The sequence below is a fragment of the Glycine soja genome, chromosome 15, assembly GCF_004193775.1.
Source record: "Glycine soja cultivar W05 chromosome 15, ASM419377v2, whole genome shotgun sequence".
Taxonomy (NCBI): Eukaryota; Viridiplantae; Streptophyta; class Magnoliopsida; order Fabales; family Fabaceae; genus Glycine; species Glycine soja.
Window position 1 is genome coordinate 22085047 of NC_041016.1, and position 22394 is coordinate 22107440.

The window sequence follows — 22394 nt, forward strand, 5'->3', positions numbered from 1 at the left end:
TATAATTTTTTTGTGAAAACCAACATATCATATGGACATCAACCAAAAGGTTCTCAAGACATATAACATAAAGGTACATGTGCCCCAAGGCCTTACATCATCAAAACATCATAACCAAATCTTCAACAAATCTCTAAGGGTCCTATTAAGGGAATAAATATAACAGATCTAAAATCATATTTAAACCATAAGTTGGTCCCTACTAAGACAAAGCATAAATAAAAGACTGAGGTTCAGATCTTGTCCTTAAGTCCATCACCAAGTCCATTTCAACCCTAAGTGACATGCTCCTCGGAAGCTACATCAAAATCTGCTCCAGTGTCAAATGACACGATCATCACAGATCAACAAAAAATGAAAGGGTAAGCACATTTTGAAAAAAAACATCATATAATTGAAAATAACATAAGATCACCATTTCAGAAGATATATAGAAAATCTTCACATATCCAATAACAATGTCATTATACAACTCATCAAGTAACACGTCATTTTCAAGTTGCAAATATTAATGCACATGTCTAACTATCATGTTATGCCATGTTGACTCTTTACTCCCGGAAGATTCTACCTTTGAGTGGTTAGCCCAAGTACATCCCTTAACATAGTCGTACTTTATGATCTGACCATTCGAAGAAACTTGAATTAACCCTATGGAGGAAGTGCAGTTTTATAAAAACTGGATGAACGTGTATAGTGGCTTACCTCAGCGAGACTTGGAAGAACCTTAACCTATTTAGGGATTCGCCTACCCATCCATTCTATAGGCCCATTCCCATTAGCCACCACCAGCAACCTCTAACACTAGGTTGAGGGCCTTTTTTGCACCCTCAACTTAGGTGTCTACTCACATGCAATGCCATTCATCAATACATGCATGTTATGATGATACACTATATCACATTCCATATATCATCAGTTTATTATTCACATCATTGTTCAATTCATCATTAATTCACTAAACATGAACTCTCACATAGTTCATCTAAACATCATGAAATTTTCCACACCATAAGTTACCATAATCAACACCAATAATATGAATATGTATTACATGGGAATAACAAGATATATAAACTCCATTCATCCAATTTAAGGTTCACATACACTTCAAGAAGTAATTAGGATTGGATATCAAATGAGATACACAAAATAAAACTTGATAGACAATGTTGCTTTAGTGTGACTTACTATATGCTTAAGCATGGTATTTACTTCTCTTTCTATTAGTTCTCGCTTAAGCACACCCTGACCTCACTTAAGTGTGAGCTTATAGAAGCTAGCTTCCCTGCCTTGCTTAAGTGCACCATTGGCCTCACTTAAGCATGACAGGTTTGTAGCCAGCGTAATTTCTGTCGAAAATCCTCTAGTGGATCCTAATTTGAATTCCAGCTCAAATCTTTTATTTCTAAACATGAACATCGAATCAAACCACATTTTAGGAACCAAAAAATGCAATTTAGCACACATAAACACAAGATTAAATATGGTTTAAGCTTTCCTTACTATCAATTCAATGAGTTAGCTTTAGGATGAAGAAGAGGAATAAAGGGGGAGATTTTGGGTCCAAAATGAAAGCCTTTATTAACTCCTACAACATTTCTGCATCATCCATACCACCACAAACCCTAAAACCAACACAAAACACATTAAAACCTTGTAAATGAACTCTTTCATGGATTTTTGAAGTGTGTCCATTGTGGGAAAACAAAAATGAGATCAAAGAGAGTAATATTAAGGATTACCTCACCTAGGAAAAACCAACAAACCCTAAAGGGAGAAGAAAAGAGCTCCCTTTTTGCACAACACCAAAACTTTAAGCTCCTACAATGGTGGTTTCTTGGAGAAGAGGAAGTGAGGGAAATGAAATGTTTTCTTTTGAGATAAGTTTATGAATATGAGGGGGTTTTGAGAGTTTTTTATGACTCTCTAGCTTCTCTATTTTTTGCACCTTGGCTTCTACTAAGCACACCTACTTCTCTCTCATAAATCAAAAGCTCATCCCTCTAGGCCAAAACACACCAAAAACTCACTTACACACCAAAAACTCATAATGAAATTGAACAGTATTTTGCCAAAAAATGAGAAGGCGGAGACGAGTAACCTTTTGGCTTAACTCATCTCCATGAAGTATAAGGGCAAAAGTAGTATAAGAGAGTACATAATGGAAATGTCTAACTTGGCATCTAAACTAAAAGCACTTAAGTTAGAGCTTGGTGAAGACCTGCTTGTGCATTTAGTTTTGATCTCACTTCCTACACATTTTGGGCAATTCAAAGTGAGTTATAACACTCAGAAGGACAAATGGTCCCCTCCCTGAATTCAACAAGGACTAACCGCCTGAATTCTTTTTGTGTCTCTCTTCTCCCTTTTCCAAAAGAACGAAGGATTAACCGCCTGAATTCTTTTGTGTCTCCCTTCTCCCTTTTCAAAGACTTCAAAAAGACACAGTCTTAGAATTCTTTTGATTCTTCCCTTTCCCTTAAACAAAAGATTTCAAAGGACTAACCGCCTAAGATATCTTTTGTTTCCCCTTCACAAAGTTTCAAAGGACTAACCGCTTGAGAACTTTGTCTTAACACATTGGAGGGTACATCCTTTGTGGTACAAGTAGAGGGTACATCTACTTGGGTTGTTGTAATTGAGAACAAGAGAGGGTACATCTCTTGTGGATCAGTTCAAGTGGAGGGTACATCCACTTGTTTGTTCAAAGAGAATAAGGGAGGGTACATCCCTTGTGGATCTTTGCTTGTAAAGGTTTTTACAAGATTGAAAAGAAATCCCAAGAACCGCAGGTTACTTGGGGACTGGATGTAGGCACGGGTTGTTGCCGAACCAGTATAAAATTCTTGTGTTTGTTTTCTTCTTCCCTACACTCTTTAATTTCCACTGTGCACTTTAATTATCGCTTTTACTTTTGGTTAAGTTTCTATTTTTGTTCTTTACTTTCTTAACATTATAGTAAAAGCCTAATTTGAATCTAGTAACATTAAGAAGGATAGATTTTAATTAGTAAAGGTTCATTAATAATTAATTCAACCCCCCCCTTCTTAATTATTCTGAGGCCACTTGATCCAACAAGTGGTATCAGAGCAGGTATCTTGTAGAAAGTTTAACAACTTCAAGATTCATGGCCTCTTTAAATTCTTTGTTTATCAAAAGTAATTTCAGGAATAGGTTATTCCAAGATCATGATGAAGACCAAGTCAACTTGTGTCTCATGACAAAATCTCATGAAAACAACAAAGAAAAATCTGTAAGGAAGAAGTGGTACATCGACAGTGGATGTTCCAAGCATATGACGAGAGATGTATCCAAGTTTACAACAATTTCTCCCAAGAAAAGTGGACATGTTACATACGGTGACAACAACAAAGGAAAAATCATTGGAGTCGGCAAAATAGGTACGAGTTCCTCTACTCCCATTAAAAATGTGTTACTTGTAGAAGGTTTAAAGCATAGTCTATTGAGTGTTAGTCAATTATGTGATAAAGGATATAAAGTATCCTTTGATTCTGAAAAATGTATTATCAAGCATGAGCATGACAAAGATATTGAGCATATAGGTTTCAGAGAAAATAATGTTTACATGATTGATTTAAAACAAAAATATGAAAATAATACATGTTTTCTAAGTAAAGATAGTGATACATGGTTATGGCATAAGAGAATTGCTCACATTAACATGGATCATCTAAATAGATTAATTTCAAAGGACCTAGTTGTTGGTTTACCAAAATTAAAGTTTGAAAAAGATAAGTTTTGGGATGCATGCCAAAAAGGTAAACAAACAAAAGTATCTTTTAAATCTAAAAAGATTGTATCTACTACTCAACCATTACAATTATTGCATATGGATTTGTTTGGACCCTCTAGGGTCATGAGTTTTGGTGGTAGTTATTATGCCATAGTAATTGTTGATGATTATTCTAGATATACTTGGACTTTATATCTTACTCACAAAAATGATGCATTTCATGCATTTAGAAGACTTGCCAAAGTCATCCAAAACAAGAAAAATCTCAAAATTATCTCCATTAGAAGTGATCATGGAGGTGAATTTGAAAACAATGATTTTGAAATGTTTTGTGATGAACATGGCATAGAACACAATTTTTCTGCACCTAGGACACCCCAACAAAACGGTGTAGTAGAAAGGAAAAATAGATCTTTAGAAGAAATCGCTAGAACCCTTTTAAATGACACACCACTTCCAAAATATTTTTGGACAGAAGCAATCAACACCGCATGTTATATTATGAATAGAGCCCTAATAAGACCCATTCTTAAGAAAAACCCCATTATAGGAACTAAGTGGGTATTTAGAAATAAACTAGATGAAAATGGTATAGTAATTAGAAATAAAGCTAGGCTAGTTGCAAAAGGGTACAACCAAGAAGAAGGTATAGACTATGAAGAAACATTTGCACCTGTAACAAGATTAGAAGCCATTAGGATGCTTTTAGCTTATGCATCTATTATAAACTTCAAACTATATCAAATGGATGTCAAGAGTTCCTTCTTAAATGGTCTAATCCAAGAGGAAGTATATGTAGAACAACCTCCTGGGTTTGAAAATTCACAAAAATTAGATCATGTCTATAAGTTAAAGAAAGCACTTTATGGGTTAAAACAAGCACCTAGGGCTTGGTATGAAAGATTAAGTAAATTCTTATTAGAAAAGAATTTCATTTGAGGAAAAGTAGATACCACCTTATTCATTAAAAAGAAGGATAATGATATCTTATTGGTACAAATATATGTTGATGATATAATCTTTGGATCTACTAATGAATCTTTGTGCAAGGAGTTTTCTATTGATATGCAAAGTGAGTTTGAGATGTCCATGATGGGTGAGTTAAATTAATTTCTTGGACGACAAATCAAACAAACAAATGATGGGATCTTTGTCAACCAAGCAAAATATTGCAAGGAACTCATTAAGAAATTTGGAATGGAAAACTCAAAACACTTGGCTACTCCTATGAGCACCAGCTGCTACCTTGACAAAGATGAATTCGGTCAACCCATTGATCCAAAGCAATACAGAGGTATGATTGGATCTCTACTCTACTTATCTGCAAGTAGGCCAGATATTATGTTTAGTGTATGCATGTGTGCAAGATTTCAATCAAATCCAAAGTTTTCACATCTAATGGCAGTAAAAAGAATCATAAGATATCTATTAGGAACAGTTAACTTAAGATTATGGTATCCTAAGAATTCTTTATGTAATTTAGTAGGATACTCAGATTCGGATTTTGCTGGATCAAAAACAGGTAGGAAAAGCACTAGTGGCACATGTCTATTCATAGGATCTGCTCTTGTCTCCTGGAATAGCAAGAAGCAAAATAGTGTAGCATTATCCACAGCAGAAGCAGAATATATTTCTGCTGGTAGTTGTTGTGCACAGATTCTGTGGATGAAACAACAACTATCTGATTATGGAATTGTATTAGATCACATTCCCATAAAATCTGATAACACAAGTGCCATAAATATATATAAAAATCCAGTCCTTCACTCTAGAACCAAACATATAGAAATTAGGCATCATTTTATTAGAGATCATGTTCTAAAAGGTGACTGTGTTTTAGAATTTGTAGATACTAAAGATCAACTTGCAGACATCTTCACAAAGCCACTAAACAAAGATTCTTTCTACAATATTAGAAGAGAATTAGGACTGTTAGATGCTAGTGACTTAACAAAATGATTTATATTTTTATGACATTTGAACATTTAGTATTTCTTTTAATATTTGCTTAGTATGAATGAACATTTATGAATTATGTTATATGACTATGTGGTTTACATTTTAATTTGGTTTATTCATGTCTTGCTTCATGATTAGTTTAGAATCTTTTATGATTGATTTACAATGGATGCTATGTGTATGTTTTTTTTAAAAAAAATCATGTATGTTTTACGCACATTGGGTTTTTGTTGATGCCAAAGGGGGAGAGAAAATAGGGATTAAATCAAGAACTCATATGCTTGAGTAATTTAATTTCAAGTGAAGCTTAAACTCAAAAACAAAGGGGGAGAATATGGAGAATTAAGTGAGTGATCGACTAGGAAAAAGAATGTGTATATGTTTCTTGATTTCAGGGTTGTCATCATCAAAAAGGGGGAGATTGTAGAAGCAAGCTTCATGATGAAGAATCAAGTTGATTCAAGTAGTTTTGATGATGACAAAAAGCCCAAGAGAATGATTTCAAGATTGAGTCAACAAGTTCAAGATCAAGATTAATTTCAAGTTTCAAGAGAAGATGAATTCAAGATTCAAGAAATGACATCAAGAAGAATCAAGATTCAAGAGAAGATGATTTCACAAGGGAAGTATTGAAAAGAATTTTTCAAAAATAAAACATAGCACAATTTTGTTTTACAAGAAAAGTTTATCTCAAAATTTTCTAAGTTACTAGAGTTTTTACTCTCTGGTAATCGATTACCAGTGACAAAGTTTGATTTCAAAAGCTTTTAACTGAATTTGCAACGTTTCAATTGATTTTTAAATAGTGTAATCGATTACAATATATTGGTAATCGATTACCAGTGTATCTGAACATTGAAATTCAAATTAAATTGTGAAGAGTCATATCTTTTCATAAAATGCTTTGTGTAATTGATTACATGGTTTTGGTAATCGATTACCAGTGACAAGTTTTGAATAAAAAGTCAAGAGATGTAACTCTTCCAATGGTTTTCAGGTTTTTCTCAAGGTTATAACTCTTCCAATGGTTTTCTTGACTAGACATGAAGAGTCTATAAAAGCAAGATCTTGACTTGCATTTATATAACTTTTTAAGAACTCTTACAACTTTTAGAATTTCTTGAACTACTTTTGAGAAATCTTAAAACCTTTGCTTCTCATCTTTCTTCTTCTTCCTTTGCCAAAAGTTTTCTAAGTTTTCTATTTTCCAAACCTTGTTCTTCTGCAGAAAACAAAAGAGTGCTATATCTTTTCATTCTCTTCTCTCTTTGCCATAAAGAATTCGACAAGGACTAACCGCCTGAATTCTTTTTGTGTCTCTCTTCTCCCTTTTCCAAAAGAACGAAGGACTAACCGCCTGAATTCTTTTGTGTCTCCCTTCTCCCTTTTCAAAGAATTCAAAAAGACACAGTCTAAGAATTCTTTTGATTCTTCCCTTTCCCTTAAACAAAAGATTTCAAAGGACTAACCGCCTGAGATATCTTTTGTTTCCCCTTCACAAAGTTTCAAAGGACTAATCGCCTGAGAACTTTGTCTTAACACATTGGAGGGTACATCCTTTGTGGTACAAGTAGAGGGTACATCTACTTGGATTGTTGTAACTGAGAACAAGAGAGGTTACATCTCTTGTGGATCAGTTCAAGTGGAGGGTACATCCACTTGGTTGTTCAAAGAGAACAAGAGAGGGTACATCCCTTGTGGATCTTTGCTTGTAAAGGTTTTTACAAGGTTGAAAAGAAATCTCAAGAACCGCAGGTTGCTTGGGGACTGGATGTAGGCACGGGTTGTTGCCGAACCAGTATAAAATTCTTGTGTTTGTCTTCTTCTTCCCTACACTCTTTAATTTCCGCTGTGCACTTTAATTATCGCTTTTACTTTTGGTTAAGTTTCTATTTCTATTCTTTAATTTCTTAACATTATAGTAAAAGCCTAATTTGAATCTAGTAACATTAAGAAGGATAGATTTTTAATTAGTAAAGGTTCATTAATAATTAATTCAACCCCCCCCTTCTTAATTATTCCGAGGCCACTTGATCCAACAATAAATAGGAACTCTAACAGGTTAAAATCTAAAGCAAGGTTATGGTCCCCAATACACCAAATCAGAAATTGTATTCTCTTCTCCCTATCTGACGAGAAACCTAAGGTCCTAAAAGAAAAACAATAATTTGGTTGAGGAAGAACACAAAATCAACAGTTCCTCAGACTCATCAATTCCGCTGCTTATCATGGATCTAGGTATTTTTCACAATCTCTCTTGATAATCTAACGTAATGTATTTCCGGTGTTTATTGATATTTTATTAAGATCGCTAAAATGCCAAACATGGTAACCTTAAATTTTGTGAAACTAATCTGTTTTGTTTTTTTTGTTTGTTTCTTACTTTAATTCTGGTTGATTGTGTTGTTGTGAAAGGGCAGAGCGTCGTTGGAATCGTTGGCGAAAGGAGCAATTTGATTCTCATGGTGGTTTTTTGTTACCGAATTGTGGGATCAATGCCAACGCTGCTGTACAACTCAGACGTTTCCGTCGCAACTCTTGTCGCAATGATGAATTTGGAGGTTGCAAAATACGGCAAAGTCGTAGGGACCAACAAAGGTGGCGGTGGTGGGAAGAAGAGGAAAGCTAAAAGTATCCGAAAGCGTTACTTTGTAATACAAAGAAGACTTCGTCAGTGTTAGCATTCTGATGCAAAGAACGCGATTGAGGGATGTGAAGGTACGGAGAACTTAAGTTTAAATAATAATTTAGTTAGTGATGTTCCTATGTGGAAAACTACTGAGGATTTTTCTTGGCTTTATATACTTGTTAATGTTGAAGGTAAAGGTCGCAGTTTGGAAGGGAGAGTGAATTCGAAAGGCGAGTGTGGCAATGGTGGGTTGAGAATAAATGCTCCTGATGATGTTGCATCGAGAGACGATGCTAAGAATGATTCGAAATGTCTCTTGAACTCGACAAATGAGAAAGGAGTAGATGGAAGTAAGTAAAAACATAATCTTATCTTTTTACGTATTTTTCTACATTTATTTTGTTATCCTTTATTTTAGGGATATATATATATATATATATATATTAAGTTTTCAATTTCATATAAACTTTTTTCAGTTACATAAAAAATCTAATTTCTTTTTCATTCCTTTTCTTTTGTGTTTTTTTTCTTTCTAAAAATTATTTCTGAAATAAGGGTAAAATATCAGAATTTAAATGGTCTTTTATGCAAAAAAAAAAAATATTTTTTTTATTTTTTTAATTATTGGTTGATTACTTATTTGCATAAACTTTATTTGTGTTTCGTATAATTTATAACATTTTACTTTTCAAAATGTAATTGCAGTCCAATATTAGTAATTGTTTATTCTCTATTTTATTTAGCCTTTAACTGTTACTTGAGTAAATGTACACTATGACAATTTCTATTCAATAGATAACCTCCCACGTGCTTTGTTTTGATCCCACTCTTCCGTATATTGATCCCACTCTTCCGTATAACTTCTCTTATGCTTTTTTTTAATACAATTATTATTTATATTTTTAATATTTATTTATTGCAGTTTTTGTGTAGCAAGACAAATATATCACCTCATAATGCTTAAGTCTATAGGCTTTGTGGTACTCAATCATTCTATAAACCTCCCTACTAAAGTAAATTAGATTTGCAAAACCATTTTATTCTAGACTTCTATGTACATTGTATAAATGGCAATTCTGGTATATACTATAGAATAAGTTGATGATGGATCAGTTGTCTTTGATCTATAATACCAACGATTAATTTGTTTCTCAGGATCTATAATTTTCTATATAAAAAATCAATCATATCCAAATAAAAATATGATAAAATAAATTTTAATATTAATTACTTTTTATGAAAAAAGTATCTTAATTAATTATATTTGCCTTGCATTGTGGGCTTCTATGTGCAATGTAGGTGATTTATGTATGTGTTGGATGTGAAAAATCCTATAAAAGTTCTATTTGGTAGAATATAAAGGTGTTGTGACAAAATTATCATGAAAGGAAAACAATCCATAAAATTTATGTTATCCACGAGATTGACTGACATTCACAAGGAAAAAAATGTTATTTTTCAAATTTCACCTCAAAAAAATATTTTTTAATGCATTTCTTAAATTGTCGCATTCAAGATATTCCACCAATAAGTTTTCAGATAAACAAAATCAGTATAAATATGCATGGATAACTTCTATAAATAAAAACTTTTTTAATGTTGTGTAGTTTTAACATGTATATTTATCTACATCATTTATTTTAGTGACTCAACTATTTTGATAATCTATAAGTATAATACAAAAAATGAGGCTGCACTTCGGTGTCATTGCATGAAATCACAATATTGCCAATACAATGAATGTTATTATAAGAAAGGAAGGAGTGATTTTACTAATTATTTTTTAAAAAAAATTTAATATGGTTGAAGCTAATTTTTTGATGGTGAGAGAGATGAAGATACCCTTTCATACAATGTATGTATAGAAACACATGTCCATCTTTATTAGCTTTCAACTTACCATATTGTCATAAATACGTAGAGGAATAAAGAAAAAAATTATATGAATAAACATGTTTTTAGAAAACAACTAAACTAAAATTAATATAAACAATAATGTATAAAAAAATATTAATTTTAAAGAAATAGAAATACGAACAAATAGGCACGACAGCACGTTTCCGCTAGTATATAATAATTTTGGTACATAAATTTAAATTATATTATTAGTTAAAGTACTAAAAATTAATTAATTACTGTTCAAATACTTTTTAAAATATTTAAATAATAATTATAATTTTAATACCTTATATAATTTTTTACAATCTTAAGAAAAGTACCTAGTAATTATATAATTTAGTTAAAATTATTATCTTTTTATAATATTTATAATCTGTAAAAGAATAAATCAAGATTTATTTTTAAAAAATATGTAATTTGAATGATACAGTAGTTTTGTCATTTGAACATACTACATCCGTTTCTAATACAAGACTTTTTTCTAATACAAGAATTTTTTTTTAACTAACTCACATTTTAAGAAAGATGGTTAATGCAGTTAATAGTATTAACTTTATTTACAATTTATATTATTTTTTAAAATTATCCTTAAAATTATCATCATCTTTCTCTTTCTACTTAATTACTTTCTACCTAAGGAACTAATATGTGTCAATATTCTTTTTGGATCCATATAAGAGAGAATGCATTTATCTTTTTAATTCATAGCATTTATTATAAATTAAGGATATTTAAGTAAAAAAATAATTAATACAAAAGATAACTTGAAAAAAATCTTATAAAAAGGAACAAACAAATTTAAAAAAAAAAAAAACCTTATATTTAGAGACAAATGTTGTCATTTATATTCTATTCTATTATTACCTTGTCGGTTATATGATGCACATCAACATTAAATAAGATTAAAACTTATATTTCTCTTATCATATCATCTTAATCTACTCTTATATTTTATTATATCTTATTCTATTTTGACCATCAAATGAGTCCTTAAAATACCATTTTGGAATATGAATTGGAAAATACATTTATGTTTATTGAATTATGGATGTGGTAATCCCGAAAGAAAAGCCTATGAAAAAAAGAAACACATACATGTAAGGTTAGTTTAGAACATTTGAAAATATTAAAGGAAAATAAGAGGTGTAGGGTGAGTTTTGAAGGGTGCAGGAAGAAAGACACAAATCCCCCTTACTTTTAAGGAAACTACTTGCCCAAACTACATTGGGTCTGCTAGAAGTCATGTGTGAAACCTTGGGGTGATGCAAGGTGCACCCAGCATTTAACGTGAATGGGCAAAAATGCCCCTGCTTTAAATTTAAAAAGAAAGAACATGCAGCCATCTCCTTTACGCGTTCCATTTTCTTCTTCCTTGCGCCTGTTTTCTTCCTCCTTGCACTGCCGTCTCCTCCACGTGTGGTCGTTCGAGCTTCTTCTCCTCCGTTGGGTGTCGGCATTGAGGACCTGCATTGAAGGGGCTACTCCACCGTCGAGGTAAGTTTCTTCTCCCCGTTAATGGCTGCCGTTTCCATTTTTGGTTTTTGTATGCTTACGGATGTTGTTGATCCGTATTAGAAATAAGAATCAGTTTATTCATACGGGTGTAGTTGATCCGTATTAGAAATAGGAATGAGGTTTATTCATACGAATCAACACTACTAAAAAAAAGCTTTCTACATCGCCCAATTAACATCGGTTATAGCTAAAACCGATGTTAACGAAAGCGCGGTGGCATTTTTGTAATTAAATGGAGTTACTTAACATCGGTTTTAGAAAAACCGATGTTAACTAATTCATGTTAACATCGGTTATTTAAAAAACCGATGTTAACATGATGTTAAGATGAATATGGTAACATCGGTTTGGGCAAAACCAATGTTAAGCTCATAGAGTTAACATTGGTTTTGAGGAAGCCGATGTTAAGGAGTTGATTTTAACATCGGTTTGTTAAAAAAATAATGTAATGTATTTGATGTTAACATCGGTTTTGTAGTAACATCGGTTATCCATTAAAAACCGATGTTGTTATGTTTATAAGTTAAAAAAAATTGAGATTTCACAAGCCGCGCGCGTTCGAAAACCTTGCCCTCCCTTTTCTCTTTGTCATCCTCCTGCCTGAAATCGCTCCTCTTTCTCCTCCTGCCTGAAATCTGCCGAAAACCGCTCCCTCGACACCCACATTGTCGTTGGTCGAAGCCACAGAACCCCCTACACTGCCGGAAAACCCACATTGTCCTCGCTGGAACCCACAGAACCCACATTGTCCTGGGTCGAAGAAAACCCTACATACACTGTTGCTACTAGGGTGCTGAAACACTCGTCGCTGCTCAAAGGTCAAAGCTTTCTCCGCGAGGTACGTAGGTCAAATTCGTTTATGCTAAGTTTCCTTGTGAGTGGTTTGACCCGAATTGAGAGTGGCATCGGATAATAAACAAAAGGTTTTTGTTTGCGATTCTACAGGCTCTGCTGACGTGCGTGTGTTGCTGGGTTCTCTTGATCAAGGTAACACTAACTTGTATACTTCATTTGACCTATTTTATTTTTTCTGGGTAATAATAAGTAATGTTGCATGATTTTTAGTAACGTGTTATTCTGTTTGCACTATAACAGAGAATGAACCATGATTTCTGTAGATGGATCCACAGGGGTCTTGAAATTGCCTGCAATTGCTTTAACATTTTACTGTCCAACAGAGGGGGCTTGACTGTTGTTGTTTGAACATATTTTTTGTTTCTTGAGCAAGTAATGCTTAAGTATAGATAAAGCTCCCTCCAATTCTTAGAAGACACCCCTACCTAGCAAGTATTTTGTTAAATAATGTTATTGAAGTAAATTTTTTATTAGATTTAATTAAATAAATGTTTAGTATTTTTTTCTTTCCTATTAGTCTGTTGATAGGTAACTGGAATAAAAGAAAAGCTAGGTGTCTATTGATGGTGTTGTTATCTTTGTAGGTACATTCCTTTTGTGAAGCCTTTGTTCTATTAGTTTATGTTTTTGAACATTTGAATTTAATATAAAACTGGATTTATCCTAGGCATTTATTAGGGCATATTTATTTGGCTGCTTAGGGTCACGTTCACCAAGAGTTAGGCATTTTCAGCCATGATAAACTGTTAATCTTAGCAGTTTTTATTATCTACAAATCATGATCTTTTACTTTTATCATTCACAAGATCACAACTCATGTTGGATGTAATAGAAGTTTGAGTTATACCGTGATGATTCACTTGTGATTTGTTTATCCTAATTTCTCATTTTCATGTATAGGTTATCTAGGTCAACAGAGAACTAGAGGTGAAGAAGTGGTCAAATTTGGTCGTCCAATAAGTAACTGTTTTTTCATTGAATTTTGATGCTTTGTTTACAGCATGGCCATTTAAGCTACATGCAATTATATTGTTAATGACTCTTGACTCCATCATCAACTAGATTGCATGTTTACCCATTGTGCATTTTCTTGGGTACTATATAGGAGAGAGATATTGGTGGTTAGTTTAAATAACTGGATGAAAGGGTTGTAAAAATAATTTTAATAAAAGGAAAAAAGGAAAGAATCTAGAAAATTGTAGTCCTATTGAAATAAAGGAAACTTAGATGAGCATAAAGAGAATGATAAATTACTAGAATGCATGAGGAAGTGTTGGAGATAGATATATTTTATAACAGATTGTACCATCTTCCTCTCTATATATTGGTATTAAGGGATTTATTAATTGAAACAAATGGTTTTTATTTATTTATACTTTTCAAGCATTTAGAAGAAAAAAATGTAAGATAAGGAGATGTCTTTGAGCTGATTTTGGTTTAAAAGAGAGAAAAGAGTGAGTTGGTTATAGAAGAGAGTGAGTTGGTTATTCTTCCATGCTTAATTTGTTGGTTTTCTGATAGTCATCTTTCTGGTTCTCTTATTTGGTTTCCATCTAGCTGTGAATCAGTTATCATCTTGGAATATTAAATATTAGCAGTTCTTAAATTTTTAGTGTAAGTTTTTTTTTTTTATCAGCAAAGATAAATAATATATATTGAAAGAAGTACCATAGGTACTTATAATACAAAGAAGATCCATATAAATGGTTCCACAATCAGACATTGATATTCTGAAGGGGAACCAAGCTATGGATACAAAATGCATATGAATTTACATGTATAAATCTCATAACTATGCAATCCCCTGCTGATACATAAAACTTTGTGGTAGATTACTTGACCAGTGATTGAAATGCACTATGAAATCCTTCTCAAAACCCCTAAGCCAAGACTATAGAAGGAATATGGCTTCTTCAAACAGCTTATTAGCATCAAAACTGATGTCGATATGAACCTTAACATCGGTTGTAAGAGAAAACCACTGTTAACGTTTGTATATTAACATCGGTTATTTGTGTATAACCGATGTCAGCGTTTGTATTTTAACATCGGTTATCTATAGATAACCGATGTCAACTCTTGTACATTAACATCGATTAGTTATAAATAACTAATGTGAACATTTGAATATTAACATCGGTTATGTACACATAACTGATGTTATACACAAAGAACTACACCAAATAAGTGTATGCATCATCAACGTTGACATCGGTTTTCTAGCAAAACCAATGTTAATGGAATATATTAACATCGGTTATCGTAGGAAACCGATGATAATGTATTACATTAACATCAGTTTTTCTAAAAAACCGATGTTAATATAACATATTAACATCGGTTTTACTGGAAAACCGATGTCAACGTTCATTATGCGTACACTTTTTTTGTTGTTGTTCATTGTGTTTAACATCAGGTATTTAGGGAACCGATGTTGTCATATATATGTTAACATTCAACATCGGCACTTTCAACGTCGGTTTTAGAACCAATGTAGAATGTTCTAAATAACCGATATTGAAAGTCTATTTTCTAATAGTGCAAGTTGATCCATATAAGTCTTAAGGATCAAGTTGATCCATATGAGTCATACGGATCAACTAAGTCCATATGAGTCATATGGATCAACTTGATCCGTATGACCATTTTTAATTAAAAAAAAAATTAATATAGGTAATTAATTTTTGAAAAATGATTTTTATTAGGTATTTGATTTGTTAGTTTTTTAAAAAAATAGGTATTGTGTGTGTTTTAAAAAATAATATGTATGATTGCATGATTTTATGAAATAATTTTAAATTTTAATAGTAAATAGAAGAATTTTGTACTTTAATTTATTTTAATGAAAATATTCATATGTTATTTAATTATGTATTTTGTGTTTTAATTATTTAGTCATATATGGTGTTATGAAATAGTTTGAAATGTTGTTAATTGATTTGAATGAATAATAGTCATATATAAGTTTAATATGTAGTTGTTATTTTTTTTTATCAATTTTGTGTTTTAATTATGTAGTCATATATGTTGATATGAAATAATTATAAATGGTGTTATTTGATTTCAATGAAAAGTAGTCGTATGTTATTCGTAGTTATACATTGTGTAGATGTTTACGGTTAGCGTTATGGGTTAGGGTTTAGGGTTATGTAGTCATATGTTAATTTGAATAGTAAATATTGAATTTGACTAAAAAATACATGTGTGTCAACATTTGCAAATCATGGTTAGAACTAGAGGGTTAAGTCGTGCCTTAGGTAGGGTTATAGGCAGAGCTCTGGGAGAGAGGATCATGATGATTCAAATGATGTTCCCCAGTGGCGAAGGCCTACATGATCTGCACGTAGGCAACGGTAAGCTACCCCTGTTGCTGAGGAAGAGTCTGTGGTAGCTGAAGACGTACATGCACATGGTGCAGAAGCTGTTCAAGATGCTGAGGGATTTCTAGGTGGGTCGCATGACCATCAGTGCTGACGGAGTATGGTGACCATGTTGCAGTCATCGTATGGAATGGATATGTATTTAAAATTTAACTTATTTGTTAAGTATTTGTTATTATTTAAATTTGTCATAATTATCATTATTATGTTTATAAGTTGTCGAATTATTTAATTTTTTTTTGCAGGAACGTCCTGAATTGAAGTTATCCTCCCATGGCAGGAAGGTTCAGAAATTTGGGCTCCAGAAATTGAAGGGCTAGTCGCTGGCACAAGATTAAGTCCTTTGATCGCATGTTCAGTAGACACTGGCGATCAGAGACTTATATCCGCTTTTATGGAGAGGTGGCATAAGGAAACTAGAAGTTTCCATCTTCCTGTTGGGGAGCTGATGATCACCCTAGATGATGTGGCATCTCTGCTTCATCTTCCAGTTATAGGCGCCTTCCATAGCTTCAAGCCTCTGCTCGTCGACGAAGCCATGTTGATGTTGGTGGAGTTACTGGAAGTCTCTGGAGAGGAAGCTAGAGCTGAGACAGCACAGTGTCATGCGACATACATATTTTTATCGTGGCTACGAGATATTTATCAAAGCAGATGTGAGGCCGAACATTAGACTGTTGTAGCTCGTGCCTATCTGCTTCATCTGTTAGGTTGCACTCTTTTTGCTAATAAGAGTGCAACACATGTTCATGTTGTTTTCTTAGACACTTTCCGAGACTTGAGTCAAAGCGAAAGCTATGCATGGGGAGCTGCCTCCCTAGTGCATATGTATGATCATTTGAATGATGCTTGTAAGAGCGGCGGCCGACATCTTGCTGGTTACATCACTCTATTACAGGTAATATTTATGTTTTTAATATGTTAATTTGGTCTATGTTTTCAATATGTTTTTAATATGTTCATTTGACATTTGTTTTATTTTGATCTAATCTTTGTAGTGTTGGATATATTAGCATTTTCCATCAATTGCTGAGTGTTTGACTGATCCTGAGTATGATGAGATGTGACCACGTGCCTGCCAGTGGATTGCTACGAAGGCTACTTCAAAGTCATTACCAGCATCGACGTACCGGAAGCGTCTGGATGCCTTAAGGTGAGCATCATGGAGTGCGGGACTTTGATTTGATATCATGCTTTCCAGGTCAGCTACGATGGGGTCCTGTTGTGGTCACACACCAACCAGAGAGGGTGGTGCGGCAATTTTCCTGGTCATCATTTGAAGATATTGACGATTGGTGGATGCATTACTCTGACTATCTTGCAGCAGCTGGGCAGATTTGTCTTGTGCCTGGACAGTGTGCATCTGACTACATGGACAGGTTCTTCATGATTTCTCATCCGTTCATGACACCCGCACATGCTGCTGATTAGCCCAGACATCCACCTGTGACGCAGGATGACACATATGTGGAGCCATATATCCCTGAGGTCCCAGTGTGATGCAATCCTACCCCCCAAGGGCATTGGATAGAAGACTCCAAGAAGATTGGGCCAAAAATGCAAGAGAAGGCCCTAGAGTTCTCATGAGCCTTAGGGTAGATTTCGGGCCCATGGGCTAAGTATGAGCCCACTTATCTTGGTACATATTAGATTAAGGTTTCATTAATTTTGGGCCTTGTATTTAGGGCTCCATAATGTAGGTAGGGTACCCTAGAAATATAGGATTTTTCAGCCCTTGTATTTTAGGGCACCTAGAGTAGTTTTTGTATTAGGGGTAGTTTTGTAATTTCACATGCACTAAGTGGATATTTGATGTGTGTGGTTGGAAATTAATTTAATTGAATTGGTAGAAGCCCAATCCAATTAAATTTTAGAGGGGGAGGTGAGCATTTGCTTACTACACCCCATTGCCACATCATATAGTCACACTTTGTGCATGTCCTTCATGCTTTTCATGCCTCATGACACCTAAGCACACTTAGTGGAGAATCTTGGAATTGATCTTGGATTAGTGGGCTGAACCATAACTAAAATTCACTAATCATAATTAGTGAAATTTTGGCTCCAAAGTTTGGCTCCACAAATTCAATTTCAAATTCAAGTGAAATTTGAATTTCCCTCCAATTTTGTGTGACACTTAGGCTATAAATAGAGGTCATGTGTGTGCATTTTTTTGAACTTTGATCATTTGAATATTAAACTTCAGATTTCAAAGCTCATTTGGAGCACAAAATTTCGTGCTCTTCTCTCCCTCTCCCTTCATTCATCTCCTTCTTCCTCCAAGCTCTTATCCATGGCCTCCTATGGTGGTGAGCTTCTTCTAGACTCATCTTCTCCTTGAAGTGGCGTCTCCTCTCTCTCTTCCTTCTCCATTCCGCTGCCATTCATCTTCCAAGAAGCAAAGGAATCCATTGATGAAGAAGATCCTAGGCCTACAAGCTCCAATGGAGCTTGCATCACAGTGGCACCAACACCAGCACCGACACATGGCCTTTCTCATGTGGACCAGCCTAGACATGCAGTGGTAAGTAATGTTGCTTTAATGTTTTATTAAATGTTATTTAGTTCGCTTAACGTGAATACTATGTGGGTTGTTTTCAATGTCATAGGAGGCTTGCCAAGTGATCACAGAAAGGTTGGTGCGTCTGCTCAACCTAAGGATAGTCACTGCAGGCACAGAAATACACGAGGTGATGGAAGACTGCATAAGGATCACTAGGGATGTCACACCAGATGGCAATGTCTATGTCAGGTCGCGTCGAAGGCGGTGCATGGATCAGCCATAGATGTTTATAAGTTTCTTGTATTTGAAAACATTTTGCTTTTAAGTGAACATTTTGTAAATTTTAACTTATTTTGGTTTATAATTTTAATTCTATGTTAATTCGTCTAAATATTAGGGTTAACGTTAAAAATTTATTTTAAATTACGTAACCGTTAATGATGTCACAAGCTATTATATTTTATATAGCTTAGTGTCTATTTGATTCTAATTACTAATTAATTCTTTGGTCTGATGACAATGCCTTGGATGACATGCCCTGTCTTCCACATTAGAATGATAGAAAGATAGTTAAGTTACTTAAAATAAGATTGATCTTGACCTGAAATTAAAATAAATTTGATTTGACCTACTTAAAATAAGATTGATCTTCACTTATAAGTCTATTAAAAAATCTATTGTACAATAAGTATCATATATGAAGAAAATCTAAGGAATATATCGTGAAACTTTGAGAATCGTATAATACTTTTTTAAATTACGACATAAAGAAAGATACATATTTTTAATTTGTGCGTGAAAAAAATAAGTAAAAATGAATTATAAAACTCTAATGTGAGATTAAAATTCATAACAATCAGGCATTAGAAGCTACATGTTCAGTCTTCATTTATGTCAACATAGTCTCTTTTCAACATCATAAAGCTTCTGTACTACTGGATTCTACTAATGTATGAAATTGGCCACTGCTTTGCTTGAGGATGACAATTCCTAGACCATAACAATGTTAGGGGTGGTAAAGGACAACTGTCTTTTAAATAAACCTCTTGTACATGCACAAACAATATTATGTTCACAGGACACAAGTGATTGCATAAATTTAAAAATAAGACTATTTATCTTCAATGTACCTAAACAAAATGATTGCCATAGACGTGATCGATACAAATTATGCAATGCACAGAAAAATCTGTTGGTGGTTTGACTTCTAAGAGGAAAGAACGCCATACTTTGTTGTCGGGACAACGATACAAGGATTACATTATACCTTGATACAATGACATATCCAATCTCGGTTATATCCATCAACTTATCCACAGTAACCTGAATCAAAAAATATACACGTCAAAGTTATTTAAAGTTAATTCTTAAAAAGAAAAACATAAATTACATACCTTGGATAACCCATCAACAAGTAGGGACCTCCTTAATTCCTCGAATCTGTCTATGTCACCGAAGAGCTTGATATAGTCATCTGACCATTTGGCAAGTTCTTTAAGCAAATGGTTGTGCACTAAGGACCAAGAATCTTCACCCATACCTAATAAAGCGATAATCGACTGATATCCACAGTTACCGTCAGCTTTGACATCCACAATGTTGTCAATGAAATCATGTATAAATGGCTGAAATTGATCCAACGTCGGCATGATCTTTCTTGGATTCGGCTGGTCAGAAGATGATGCACTATGCTTTACTGAAGAATTGGTATTTTTCACAAAATGTAAAACATCAACATACTCCCAGTAAGACGGATGACGCTTTGTTGATCTTTGGTTTCTGTTCATCAGTTTCTTCTGTGCACCTTTAGTGTTGACCTTTTCTGGAGGAGGACACATAAAGTTTTGATCAGGGTATGCAATTTCCCGAAGTTTACTCTTTAGAGTTACTTTACCACAAACATCAAGTTCCTCAAATCGCTTAGATATGGTTTCCATCTCTTCCTTTATGGTCACTTGGGGCTCAGATAACCTTTGGTCTGAAAAACCTAGTCTCCTCCAAAACTTATGGATTGAATCTAGTAGGATGCTACCAAGAACATATTTAGATAGCTCACATGCACAAGAAAGACCTTGCGTAGTTCTCATGACACAACCACAACAAGAAGGATTCTTGCCAGCATAATGTACACACTCAAACTCAGCAGCAATCTAATTTAAAGCATACCTTGAAACCATTCCATGAAGCCTCTTGTATAAGGTAACTTTAAAAACATGTCTAACCACATGTGTACTTGTTTCAAAGGATGCTTTAATTTCAGTGTGCTGTAGCGAGATCGTGTTGTCCATGGCATCCCAAACACTACATAAGTCTCCAAGGCTATTCTGTAATACTCTTTTTAAAGCCCAATGAGCATATTCAACCCTACATTTGAAATACACAAAAAACAATAAACATATACAATAATTAAATTCAATCAATTCATCAACCTTAACAGAAAAAGTTGAACATTTTCATACCTGTTTGTTGTTGTGTTTCCTAAGTGCATCACCTTATTCGTCTAGGTTGTAACAAATTTTTCCTTGTGGGGAATTATCCATGTTTCGTTAGCATAGGCAACACACATTGGCCAAGGTGAACAAACAATTTCAAACTTCTTAAGGCATTCATCAAACTGTTGTTCCGAAGGACTATCTACCAGATTTCTCCAGGCATCCAAGACATACTCCCAAACATTTTTTTTACCAATTAGTGATTTACATTTTTCCTTGACATTTTTGTCGATGTGAAACCTACACAACAAGTTTGTACACTCAGGGAATACAGTTTTCACAGCATTCATCAATGCTAGGTCTCTGTCAGTCACAATAACTCCAAGGAGGGCATCACGTCTTAGAAATATACCTCGAAACCATTCTAAAGCTCATACCACATTATTAACACATTCACCCTCTAGATATGCAAAACCAATAGAGAATGTCATCCTCGTTGGTGTCACACCAACAAAGTCATGTAGTGGGAGTCTGTACCTGTTTGTTTTATCGGTATTGTCTATCCAAAACACCAAATTACATGCATTGCATAACTTCACTGCATCAGGGTGACACCAAAATATATCACGTACCATGTCTTCATCCTTTAATCTATGCCAATGAATATATTGATCCTATTTAGGAAGCTTCATTAAATGTTGCATTTCAATATCACTTCCTCTAATGGAAGAACGGTATGCACTTCTTGCATTGTATATTTGTTTGATTGTTGTACAACTATTGGCATTGTGCTCCTTCAACGTTAGCAGAATGTTTCTTTGTTTCACCATTGACTTGGTCATATCAGCAATAATTGTCTTTTCATCCTTAGTCAATCGTCCAGCGTATGGATGTCCAACTAATAACTTTGCCAATTCATGATTATGAATCCCACACATCAACTTCACCATCCAACCTTGCCCTCCAACTACTAGTTTCCCACGAAGCTTGAAGGGACATCCACATTTCCCACTCCCAGTATCTCTTCTAACAAAATCTTTCTTCCTAGACCTATACTAACCACTCCTTTCACAATTAATTAACACAAATGAAGTCCTTCCTCTACTACCAGTGTTTGTGTCAGACCTCATAATGACCACGACAAATCCATTTTCATGAGCAACTGATTGAGCCCACTACAAAACATCATCTCGGGTACCAAACACCTACAACGCAACCCACACAATTTTAGTCTTCTAAGGGACATTCATTTTATGAAATTAATAACAATAATGAACATTATTACATGAGAAGTATTGAACGCATCCGAACAATCAATATGTTGTTCATTCACACCACATTCTTGTTCATTTTGATCATCCATATCAACTTCTTCAGACATTATACCGTCATACATCCATTGATCTTCGTCCATCTTAAAAACAAATCAAAAATTTCAACATGACAAACGTACAACACCTAACTG

The 22394-nt window shown here is 33.9% G+C and overlaps 1 protein-coding gene across 1 annotated transcript; it reads right to left on the reverse strand.

The window, feature by feature from the left end:
* Positions 1-19294: 19294 nt before the first annotated feature.
* On the reverse strand, positions 19295-21505 carry LOC114387767. The gene is made up of 2 exons (XM_028347965.1): positions 19892-21505; positions 19295-19820 (listed from the first exon to the last, which is right to left on the reverse strand). The coding sequence occupies exons 1-2, from the start codon at positions 20582-20584 to the stop codon at positions 19488-19490; spliced, it is 1026 nt and encodes a 341-aa protein (XP_028203766.1). The 5' UTR covers positions 20585-21505; the 3' UTR covers positions 19295-19487.
* Between the last annotated feature and the right edge of the window lie 889 nt (positions 21506-22394).